This window comes from Miniopterus schreibersii (assembly GCF_964146895.1).
Source record: "Miniopterus schreibersii genome assembly, chromosome: X".
NCBI lineage: Eukaryota > Metazoa > Chordata > Mammalia > Chiroptera > Miniopteridae > Miniopterus > Miniopterus schreibersii.
In genome coordinates, this window is record NC_138104.1 from 56,222,466 (window position 1) to 56,235,465 (window position 13,000).

At 41.4% G+C, this 13,000-nt stretch overlaps 1 protein-coding gene across 1 annotated transcript in view; it reads left to right on the plus strand.

Annotated features, from left to right (window-relative positions):
• PHKA1 (phosphorylase kinase regulatory subunit alpha 1) overlaps positions 1–13,000 on the plus strand; it is a 208,546-nt gene that overhangs the window by 26,740 nt on the left and 168,806 nt on the right. Inside the window, exon 6 of the mRNA XM_081125812.1 lies at positions 3,114–3,196. Coding sequence (XP_080981938.1) covers positions 3,114–3,196 — 83 coding nt within the window. The remainder of the gene's footprint in view (positions 1–3,113; positions 3,197–13,000) is intronic.

The window sequence follows — 13,000 nt, forward strand, 5'->3', positions numbered from 1 at the left end:
GTGGACATGAAATTGATGGATACAGTTCATAAGAAAAGAAATACAGATGGCTTATAAACATATAAAAAGACGCAAAATCTTATTCATAATAAAAGAATTTCAAATTAAACAAGGAGATTCTATTTCTCATCGATTAGAGTGGCAAAGATACAACAAAACTTATTAGAGCAAGTGTTGATGAGGTGCAGGGAATAGGCAGGCAGTGCTGGTTGTTATGTAAACTGTAGAACTATGCAGAATAACTTGGTGATAATTATCAACATTTAATACACACATGGTGAAGTATTTATGAAGTATACTGATATTTGCAACTTACTTTGAAATGTATCAAAAATAAGGTGGAGCCTAGCCAGGCGTGGCTCAGTGGTTGAGTGTTGACCTAGGATCCAGGCGATTGGGGTTCGATTCCTGGTCAGGGCACATGCCTGGGTTGCGTGCTTAATCCCCAGTAGGGGGTGTGCAGGAGGCAGCTGATCAATGACTCTCTTATCATTGATGTTTCTATCTCTCTCTCTCCCTCTCCTTTCCTCTCTCTGAAATCAATAAATACATATTTTTTTTAAAAATTAAAAAAAAATAAGGTGGATTAATGGATGATAGATATGTGTTGAAAAAGTATAGTAAGCCCTGCCGAGTGTGGCTCAGTTGGATGGACTGTCATTCTGTACACCAAAAAAGGGTGGGTGCAATTTCTGGTCAGGGCACATACCCAAGTTTCAGGTTTGATCCCCAGTCAGGGCACATTTGCAAATATCTTCTTGCATTGGGTTAGTTGCTTTTTTGTTCTCTCTCTTGCTCTTGTTCTTACTCTCACTTTCCCTTCCTCTCTCTAAAATAATTTTTTTTAAAAGAAAAAGTATAGTAAAATGTTAATGGTTGAGTCCAGTTGATGTGTATACAGGTGTGCACTGTAAAATTCTCTCATTTCTTTTGTTTGTTGAAAAGTTTCATAATAAAATTTTGGAAAAATATGCATAAATCTGTGTCTTAGCAATTCTACTTCTAAGAATTTACCTTGATATACTGGTACATGTATACAAAGATATATAAATATACAGATATTCATTGCAGCACTGATTGTGGTGATAAAAGATTAGATACAACTTAAATGTCTTTCAATAGTGAACTGGTTATATGAGTAGCCATTCAGTGGAAAGCTGTGTAGCTGTTAAAAAAATGAGGCAGATATATTTAAAATTGTCTCCAAGTAATATATGAAAAAAGCAAGGTGCAGCATAGCCTGATATTACTTTTTGCATAATTTTTATATGTGCATAGTGTATATCTGAAAAGATATAGAGGAAACTGGTAAGATTTGTTTCCTCCAGAGAGATTTGGTAGAGTAGGAGTGACGTGAGTCCAAGTGGAAGACTTTCACTGTATACCTGTTGGAATTTCCCTCATTAAAAATAAGAGATAGGGGAACAGAGAGGAGAGAAATGTTATTTTTAGAACAAAAGTGGATTGTACTGTATATATTGGAAAACAGTATTGCATCTTGGAGGATCTTTGTCTCCAAAATGATGCAGAAGTTGATAGTCAATTGAGTCCTATTTATTAGTTATATGACCTTAGGTAAATAACCTCTCTAAGCCTCAGAAGGACCTGCCTCTTAGGGATGTTGTAAAAATTAAGTGGAAAATTCATATAAAACTCTCTATTGTAAGCTGTAACTATCTTTGTGTAGCTTACATTTAGAACAATTCTCATTTTTACTCCAAAAAATATGGTTTTAAATTCTCCTTAGAATCATAATATTTATCTACTTCTTGCTCAGTATTTAGACTCTCTCCAAATCTTTTATGAAATATTTGTCTTTTTCCAGATGCCTAGGTTTGTACATTTAAACACATTATAAATCAGTTACCTATAGAATTAGGAGTCTGAGACTTTCTACTAAAACCTACAAATAACAGCCCTGGCTAGTTTTGCTCAGTGGTTAGAGCGTCAACCTGTGGACTGAAGGGTCTCTGGTTTGATTCCCTGTCAAGGGCACATACATGTGTTGTGGGTTCATTCGCCACCCCTGTTGGGGTGCCTGTGGGAGGCAACCAATCAGTGTGTCTCTCCCACAACGTTTCTCTCTTCTCCTCTCTTTCTCTCTCCCTCCTTTCCACTCTTAAAAATCAATGGATAAATATCCTCGAGTGAGGATTAACAAAAAAATAAACCTATAAATAACAGTTAAAATTATTCCATGTTAAAATATGCTAGTATCTCACTTAGTTGAAGACTAGCCTAAAACTGATCTGTGATCTTATTTTTATGGTTTAAGAATCAAAGTACCTTCCATTATTCCTAAACAGAGTAGAATTACTTGGGAGTGGTAGGACCATCTCACCATTATGGGTGCTTGTAAAGCCTATAGTGATGATTTGTTATCCGTGGAAGTGGGGTTTCCTCCACTGGTGGAAGTAGAGGATCCCTTTCTCCACTGGGTGCTGGGTGTCAGGTTCTTATGATATCTTGAGAAAAAGAATTTTCTAAGACTTGCAGAGGAGAATGAGTGATTTTTATTTGCGTGCAGTTATATCCCTCGGTTTCCAAAGTACCACTTCCCTTAAACCAGTCCTGGAAAAGGTGCAGCTGGGGATTCAGCAAAGATAAAAGCAAAGCCAGTGTCCAGAGTTTCCATCCTATGGTGGAGTTGAGTCTGGTGTAGTATCAAACTAAAGTCCATTGGTCCATTGAGTGCAGAGCATGAGAGACCCACAAGCTAGGAGTCAGGAAGGAACAGCAAGGGAGAGAGAGCAAGAGGGAACCTCTTTGTTTAGGAGCTTAAATGTAAAATCTTTCTGTGCTTGCAGTGACTACTCCTATATGCCTCTTCTGGCCAATGCCCTGTTCCCAGATATGTCTGACAGGCAAACACCCTTTCTATGTCATTTTGACTTTACTGGGCATGCGTCTATTCTTTCTTTGCCCAGCCCCTTTCTTTGCCCAGGATTTGTGGGGAACAGACCTGGAGAGTGTTAAGCTGTAGCTTACTAGCACAAATGGCAAGTTTATATTGTCCGGCCTTCCCTTTGCTCCTTTCCTGTTAATTAATAACTGGGTTAATTATAACAGTATCACACTGACCAGCTCTATATCTTTATTCTCTTTTTCCTCAGGACTTCATATCATCCACAGCCTAGATGAAGTCAATTTCATACAGAACCTTGTGTTTTACATTGAAGCTGCATATAAAACTGCTGTAAGTACTCATTCGGTAATGCATTTTAAAATATGGTGTTTTTAAAATTCTAGACAACCCATTCTGTCTCTTATAACTGTCCCTCATAATGAAGTAATCTATAAGGCTTATTGCAGAAATTGCCTTTAGCCTCTTTCTTTGCTAAGCTCTGTCAACTTCTGTTTACCTTCTCCCCAAGGAAATTACAGAGGCGAGAGAGGCAAGATGCTATGCTTTCATTTCTTTCAAACTGTATAATATCTGATGGTATGTATTTGGCAATCTGGGGCTAAATTGTAGTCTTTTATTTTAATATATCTTTATTGATTTCAGAGAGAGGAAAGGAGAGGGAGAGAGAGATAGAAACATCAATGATGAGAGAGTCATTGATTGGCTGCAGCTTGCAACCCGGGCATGTGCCCCAATCAGGAATCAAACCCCGATCTCCTGGATCCTAGCTCAATGCTTAACCGCTGAGCCACACCCTGCTGGGCTAAATTGTAGACTTATTTAATTTTTTAATGACTTATGGTCTTAAACAGAAGCAAGATGGCTAGGGAATATTATGGGTCAATTAGCTACTTAGAAATAACATTTAGTCATGTGTAATATTATCTGTAGACATTGATTCAGTATTTACAGTACAAAATAGTTACTGTTTTTTATAACTACTATATGAGGTAAATTTATATTAAATCATAAAATATTTAACATCTCTTCTCCCACGGATGACTGTTCTTCATTACATGCTGTTCATTGTACGGAAAATGGATGTGTCATAAATAGCCCAGTTTTTTAACTTAACTGTTTAGTTTGGTTTTTTTTTCAGCTGTTTTAGGTGGGAAGGTAAATCTGGAACCTGACATTCCATATTTGCCAGAAGGATAAGTCTAACAGAGACATATTTGATGCAATCAGACATTATTTGTTGACTGATCACTTTGCCTTCTGATACCATAGGCCTGTTGTGGTCCAGGGTACAAGTCAGGATTCTCTGGCCTCTCCACTGCAGCTAAGGATTGCAGCAATAGAATTAATGGTATTTGTTCCTTCTGATACTCTGATCTTTGCTGCACAAACTAGGGTACAGTTGAGTTTAGGAGCAGGTGAGGCTAGCCATGGGATAAATATGGCTTACCTTCCTAAAGCTTTAACTCAGAGACTTGACATGAAAAGTAATTTAAGGTGCATACAGAAATAAATATAGGTGTGAGTATTGTGTGTATGAGTGTTTGTATGCACATGTATGTGTACAAATGGATATTTACAGGTTCTATTCAGTGAGAGGCCCTAGAAGCAGTGACACCACAGTGACAACGAGCACCATTGCTCAAGTCTTGGATTGTATAATTCTCTAATGAAAGAAACCAGGAATCCTTATAGAAGTGGTCAATTCCTGGGCTGGTGTATGAGAAATACAAAATGAGACTGGAGCATCATGCAGTGACAGAAGTGAAGAAGTGTTCAGAAAAGAATGGGGCATGTCAAACCTGGAAGAACTCCCTAAGACCAAAGTTGGAATAATTTGAGTAACAAAATAAATAATAACATTTCATTACAACCCAGACAATAACCTAAATATCCATAAGTTCATACTGATATAAACAACTGAATACATAAATGGAGGAGAAAGGTTAGTCTTCCTTAATGATGAATTGCAGAGGTAATGAAGAAACCAGAAAATCACCATTGAAACACCACTAATAATTGTTGCAGGCAAGAATCACACTAATGGATGCTATCAACTGATGGTTGTTGGCACCAATTTAACAACAGGAATCCCCAATTTAGGTGCAGTGAAGAAGTAAACTTTATTCAGTGTAAAACAGCTCAATTGTGATATAGCACGGCCTTACTGTGGGGCCAGGTCATCTCAGCTAGACAGCTGTGGTCCTCAATGGTCTGCTCTGCACTGCACTGGTCTGCTCTGCTGTGCTTTAGTCTGCTTTGCTCTGTGCCAGTCTTCCCTAGCCTGCACTAGTCTGCTATGCAAACTCCTGTGAGACATCTTTGGCGCGCCAGCTCAGCCAGGGAAACAGTCTTCAGTCTTCGGTGGAAAGGGAAAGTGCAATCCCAGAGCCAGAGGGGAGCTGGCTTATATGGACAGAAGTCCCCACCTCTAGTCTCTGATTGGTCTTTCCTCATGCAAATGAGGACTCAAAATTCTCACTGTTTAATTTGCCCAAAAAGCACTGTCCTGATTGGTCAGAATAGAGCCACTCTGGTTGGTTGGAGCTGTGTAGCTCCAATTGGATAGAGAAAGCCTTAGTCCTATTGGTTAAAATAGGATTCCAGGAATTCCTTTATAAGGGCTGACTCAGAAGGCAGAAACAGTCCAGGCAGGCAGTTCAGTGCAGGCTTCTCCCTGAAGTATAGAGTGAGGGGTCCCTGTGTAAAAATGGCTCCTAGGCTCTGATTTTGATTTTTGTTTTTAAATTTGAGCCTAGTTAGCCACCAGGAGCCCTTCTTAGTAGATATTTTCTTTCTCAGGGTTTACAATGCTAAATTAGTGGATGGGTGTTGGAGAAGAAACAGGATATTTGCAGGTGTCAAGTGTCTCAAGATATTTATTAATTACAAGGGAGAACACAGTAACAGTAGAATGGAATAACCCTGAAGACAACACCTTAACCAAGTGATGAAAGTTAACATCACCAGAGATAAGACATAACAACATCATGTACCCCATGATATAATGCACTGAGAAGGGCACAGCATAGTGTCTGTAGTATTCTTGCTCAAAATGCATAACCTCAATCTAAGTAAGAAAAGATATGAGGCAAACCCAGATTTAGGGAAATCTATAAAACTCTTGACAACTAATCTTCAAAAAGTGTCAAGATCATGAAAAACAAGACTGTAGGAATTGTAACTGATTGGAAGAGACTAAGGAGGCATGACAAATGTAGCCTGGTATTCTGTCCTGGATCCTAGAATATAAAAAGGCTATATTAGTGGAAAAAAGTGGTGAAATCCTAATAAAGTCGATAATTTGGTTACTAGTATTTTTCTGATGTTAATTTCTTAGCTTTGATAGTTGTACTATGGTTATGTCAGGTGTTAACATTAAGGAAAGCTGAGTGAAAGGTGTATGGAAACTCACTATACTAGTTTTGTAACTTCTTTGAAGTCTAAAGTTATTTCAAAATAAAGTTTATTAAAAGTAATTTTAGATAGTGCAAGTAGGGAGACCTGAAGAAAAATCATAGAGTCTGGTAAGACAGGGGGGTTGTAGAAAGGGGGAGTCCCCCCTGAAGCCTGTGCTGGGCTCCAAGCCCCAATGCTTGGAGGCTGCGAAGCTCCTTCCCCTCGGGAGTGTGGACCAGAATCCAAAAGCGGGGATCTCACACCTGGAGCACAGGAGAGGGGAAGGAGTGCCCCTCACTGAGAGCAGAGGGACCCAGGGGAGCGGTGAATCTGCTAGAAAGGGACAGCTCCTTCCTAGGAAACAAAGCTTTTAATGGCAGATGCGACCAGACCAGCATCTAATGCTCAGGGTGCCGACCATAAGAAAGGCTGTCCCAAAGTGTGTGGCACGCGAGTAGTAAGGGACCAGAGGTTAGGACTCAGCAGCAGCACACGGGGACACTGCCTCCTTGTAAGACAGTGTGTTGAGCCCCAGAAAGCATTGAATATGCGTGGTAGGGGGGACGGGAGGGGGAGAGCCCTCCCTCCCCGAGCTCCTGGTGCTAAGACTCGGATTTGTGACCAGCCCTGAGGGGCACCATGGTGGAGCATGGAGCTGCCCCAGCTTTACTGAGATCAGTGTGCAGAGGAGCTGCATGTAGCTGACTTTGGGTCCCCTCCTGATGGGTTCCTTGGCATGCGGGCAGCGGGACATTGCTGGGCAGACTCTCTGCCTGTGTATTGCTTTGTGCATTTTTGAGTTTTTGATCTCTGAACTGGCTCCCACCTTCCCGGAGTGCACTGGGCTGATAGGCCAGGGGAGGCTGGGATTGGTGTCTTCAGAGTAGACTCTTTGACGGGTGGGCCTGGTGAGGCCAGCCAACCAGAGCAGGGAAATAAGAGAAGCCTATCTGCCTCTCCTTCAGACTGGGAGCACCACCCCCAACAGGAAAGGGGCTTGTCCAGCTCACTGAGGCCCCAGATACACCCCACAGGACACAGTACTGAGAGGAAAGGGAGAACAGCTCACAGGAGGACATTACAAGAATAAAGCTCTCAAGGACTGTTGTTTGGGAACTGGAGGAAAAGCTGAAAACCCCTGCTGGGGGTGGTACAGGCAAAGAGCTCACTGGAATATTCTTTAATCAAACCCACTGATCGTAGGCTGCTAAAACGGTCCATACAGAAAAGGCAACAGACTGAAGTCAATCTGAAACTGCAGCAGGCCAGTGTATGGGCAACTAGAATCAGAGGACAGGGTAGGGACTGAGGAGCTGGCTGTGGAGCAGAGACTAACTCACTCACAGTGAGTGCCTGACAGTGAAACCTCTAAGTAAGGGGAGTGATACCCTGAGCTACACTAGCCATCCTGCACCCTAAAGACTCTACAGAGACTCTAGAGTAAGACCAGGCAACTACAAAGTTACAAAATAGCTGACAAGAGAAGGTGGTCCACGGAGAGCCTCAGGCCAACCATCTAGCTAAGGACACCAGAGCCAAACCTAGAAAGCTCCTCACATTGTCTGATACACAGGTACCTCCCAGGAGAACGGAAATCAGCGTACAAAACAGTGAGCCGCAGACAACACAAGTCTCCCAGAAGAAATTCACCTGATTGTCTTTTGTTGGTTTTGTTTGTTTGTTTTTTCTCTTTTTTCCTTAGGAAGAAGAGAAAGGGGGAAAAAATCATTTGTTTTTTTCTTCATTTTAAATTTTATAATAACTTTTAAATTTTTTTTTAAATTTTTTTAATTAATTTTTTTTATTTTATTTTTTTAAAGAATTTTGCTTAGCTTGTTTTTTGTTTTGTTTCTTTGCTTCATTTTGTTTATCCTTCTAATATCAGGACTTTCTTGATATTCCTGCTTAATGGCTACGACTTTATCATTATAACCAACAACTTTACTGCTTTTCTCTATAGTTTCCCCCAAATCTCTTACTGGACTCATTCCCTGCCCGGGTTTATCTCTTTCTCTCTCCTCTTGATCCATTCGTATAACTTTTTTTTTCTTTTTTTGTTTTATTTATATTTATTTATTTATTATTTATTTATTTATTTATTTATTTATTTTAAATTTATCTTTATTGTTGAGAGTATTACAGATATCCCATTTTCCCCCAAAATTGATCCCCTCCACTTCTCTCCTACCCGCTTCCCAGGCCTTCACCCCATTATTAACTGTGTCCATTGGTTATTCATATAACTTCTTCGGTTAATTTCTTCCCACCCTCCACCCCCCTTGTTCTTTCCTCTGAAATATCATCGTCTGTTCCATGTGTCAATGTCTCTGGATCTATTTACTTCATGAGATTCTTTTGTTCATTAGCTTCTTCTTAAAGAAGACCCTTCAATTTTTCCTGTAGTGCTCGTCTAGTGCTGATGAACTCCTTTAGCTTTTTCTTATCTGTGAAGCTCTTTATTTGACCTTCAATTCTAAATGATAGCTTTGCTGGGTAGAGCAATCTTGGTTGTGGTTCCATGTTTTTCATCACTTTGAATATTTCTTGCCACTCCCTTCTGGCCTGCAAAGTTTCTTTTGAGGAATCATCTGACAGTCGTGTGCGTGCTCCCTTGTAGGTAACTAACTGCTTTTCTCTTGCTGCTTTTAAGATTCTCTCTTTGTCTTTAACCTTTGGCATTTTAATTATGATGTGTCTTGCTGTGGGCCTCTTTGGATTCCTCTTGTTTGGGACCCTCTGTGCTTCCTGGACTTGTAAGTTGATTTCTTTCCCCAGGTAGGGGAAGATTTCTGTAATTATTTTATCAAATACGTTTTCAATTCCTTGGTCTCTTTCCTCTCCTTCTGGCACCCCAATAATATGAATGTTGGGCCTCTTGAAGTTGTCCCAGAGGCTCCTTATACTATCTTCATATTTCTGGATTCTTTTTTCTTTTTGCTCTTCCGGTTGGGTGTTTTTTGTTTTCTCATGTTCCAAATTGCTGATTTGATTCTGATCGTCCTCTACTCTACTGTTGATTCCATGTAAATTATTCTTCATTTCATTTCCTGTAGCCTTCATTTCAAATTGGTACTTTATTATGTTATCGATTTTCTGTTATTTTCCTAACACTATGCTTAAACATCCTTATAACCAAAATTCTGAACTCTCTATCTGTTAGCTTGCTTAGATCTATTTCATTTAGTTCCTCTTCTAGAGATTTCTTCTGTTCTTTCCTTTCTGACATGTTTCTTTGCCTCCACATTTTGGCTGCTTCCTGGTGTTTGTTTCTATGTATTAGGTAGAGCTCCTATGTCTCCTGGAATTTGTAGAGTGGATTTGTGCAGTAGGTGTCTTGTAGGGTCCAGTGGTTCAGCCTCCCCAGTCACCTGAGCTGGGCCTTCTAGGTGCTCCCATGTGTGGACTGTGTGCTCTGTCCTGTTGTAGTTGAGCCTTGGTTGCTGTTGGCATCCCTGGGAGGAACTGACCCCCAGGCCAATCAGCTGTGAGGACCAGCTGCAACTACAGCCAAAGAGCTGCTATGCTGGAGACACCCCTATGGAGCAGGATTTACTTCAGTGGAGCTTTGGTGTTCACCAAGTGGGCCCCATGAGTGTCACTCGTGGATGTGGTAGGGTTGTAATCCAGCTTGGTCAAGTCTGACCTCCAGGTACACTGTCTCTGGGGCTTCCAGGGAGGTGCAAAGTCAGCCTGTTCCAGTGCCTTTCCCAGGGCCACCCAGCATGAGCTACACAGCAAACCATAGTTGGCTTCTACTTGTGCTGGGCTTTGCGTTGTCCACGAGAGGCCAAGCTATGAAACAATGCAGGCTGCCGCTAGTGCCAGGCCTGGGGCCTCTTATCAAGCTGTATGGGGCCCACTGCTGCTTGTTTGAGCGATTTTAGGAAATTTCTAAGCATGAGGCTCGAGAGGCCACTTGCATAGAAAAGCCACTAGAAATGGCCTGGATGAGCTTGCAGTTTGGAGGGGCAGGGCCTTCGGGAATCACGGGGCAGGGCCAAAGGTGTGAGTCAGGTGCTGGTGATTCAAATATGGCGCTTGCTTGCCGGGTGTGTGAGGCGGACTCGCCACAGGAGCAATGGCCTCCGGCAGCTCTTCTGCCTGGGAGGAATCTGACCCTCCACCTCTCACCCAATTTCAGGCAGGTTAGTTCCTCCCCAAGTGTCCCAGGTTTGTGCAGACTGCTGCCCGGCGCTGGGGCTCAGAGGGAGTGCGTCTGAGTGAGTCTATGTGCGGTCCTTTAAGAGGAGCTCCCTGGGGCTCCTGCAGCCTCCGCATCCCTCAGCCACAGTCCCCACTGGTTTCACAGCCTGAAGTTGTGGGGACACCTCTTCCTGGTCTTGGATCCCTGGACTGGGGGCCCGCTGTGGGGCTGGGACCCCCCACTCCTCTAGGAAACCCCCACAGCCAAGATTCCCTCCTGGCTTTAAAGCGGGGAACCGGGTGTGGGCCCCTGGCATGCCTCCAATTCAGCCCCAATCCACCCGCATCTGCGCCCCTCCTACCAGTCTCGGTGCTTCTTCAGTTCCCTGGTTGTAGGGCTTCTGTTCAGCTGGATTTCAGGAGGTTCTGAGTGATGGTGGTTCTGTATTTTAGTTGTAATTTTGATGTGGTTGCGGGAGGCAGCGGGTGCAGCTGTTACCTATGCCACCATCTTGCTTCTCCCAGCCTTTTCCCTCTTTCTTTTGCTTTCCTCCCTTCTGTTTTCCTGTCCTTTTATTCGATTGTTAGTTTCTCTTATTCCCTTTAATGTATTTTTAGTTTTTCATTTTCAACTATTATCCTATTCCTATTCTTTCTCATAATTGTTTCCTCGCCCTTCTTTCAGAATCTTTTCTCTGCCTCTATTATCTCCCAGTAGTTTCTCTATTTTTTACATTTTAGTTTATTATTATTATTTTCTAAATTTTAGTCACTATTAACAACAAAATACTTTCTCTAAGCTTTACTTTTCTTTCTCTTTTTTTTAAGCTATTTTTTTCCCCTCTAGAACTTGTGTTCTCCCTTCAGTCTCCCAGTTCTCTTTTCACTTGAATTATTTTCATTTTGACTGTCAAGATATTTTGTGAGATAATTGTTGTTTCCTGGAAATTTAGTTGGGTATTGTACTGCCTTGCTAGCACCCATACAACAGCTTACACGGTGAGGTTGAGGCTGAGACACACAGTTAGCCAACCTGAAAGGAGAGTCCACCCAAGGACTGGTGAACAACACACTAGACCCAACCACAACAGGAGCACCCAAAGAACCCACAAAAGGGACACCCACAAAAAGGACATGCCTAGAGAAAAAAGCTCAAAAGTATAAGGAAAACACACCTCTGGGATCCACTGGTCTCACACTATGAAATCCCTTCCCACAAGACTGGGATACAGCAAATATACCTAATATATAGATACAAACACTAACACCTACCAAAATGGGGAGACAAAGAAACAACCGCCAAATTGAAGAAAAGGGAAAATTGCAAGAAAAGGACTTTGATGAGATGGAGTTAAGCAAGTTATCAGAAACAGAGTTCAGAGTATTGATTATCAAGATGCTCAAGGAACTTAAGAAGACACTAGATGATAAGATCGAGGACCTTAGTGCAAACATGAAAAGAGATACATAGCATAAACAAAAATCAGACAGAGATAAAGAATGCTGTATCTGATATAAGGAATGCACTGGAAAGAATTAAAAGCAGGCTTAATGAAGCAGAGGATAGAATAAGTGAGTTAGAAGACAAGGTAGAAATAATCAATCAGAGCAGCAAAAATAAAAACACTTAAAAAGCATGAGGACAGTCTAAGGGAGCTTTGGGAAAACATGAAGGAAAACAGCATTCTCATTATAGGAGTGCCAGAGGGGGAGTAAAGAGAGCAAGGGATAGAGAACTTGGTGGAGGAAATAATGACAGAAAACTTCCCTATGCTGGAGAGGGAGAAAGCTACACAAGTTCAGAAAGCACAGAGGGTTCCAAACAAGAGGGACCCAAAGAGACCCACTCCAAGACACATCATAATTAAAATGGCAAATGTCAAGGACAAAGAAAATATTAAGGGCTGCAAGAGAGAGACAAGCAGTGACCTACAATGGAACCCCCATAAGGCTGACAGCTGATTTCTCAATAGAGACTCTTCAGGCTAGAAGGGAGTGGCATGAAGTTCTCCAAGTAATGAAAAGAAAGACCATGCAACCAAGATTGCTTTATCCAGCAAGGCTATCATTTAAAATTGAAGGTGAAGTAAAGAGCTTCTCAGAGAAAAAAAGGCTAAAGGAGTTCAGTACCACCAAACCAGCATTGCAAGAAATGCTAAAAGCACTGCTCTAAGAAAAAGAAGGAATAGTGAGAGAAAGGTACATCAGCATAAAAGGGGAAAATGGCATTAAATAAGTTTATATCAATAGAAACCTTAAATGTAAATGGAATAAATTGTCCAATCAAAGACATAGAGTAGCTGAATGGATAAGAAAACAGGACCCAAATATATGCTGTCTACAAAAGACCCACCTGAGAGCAAGATTCACACAGGCTAAAATTGAAGGGATGGAATAAAATCTTCCATGCAAATGGAAAGGAAAAGAAACCTGGAGTAGCAATACTTATTTCTGACAAAACAGACTTCAAAATAAAGACCATAACAACAGACAAAGATAGTCACTACATAATACTAAAGGGATCCATCCAGCAGGAGGAAATAACCCTTATAAATATATATCCACCCAATATAGGAGTACCTAAATATATCAAAC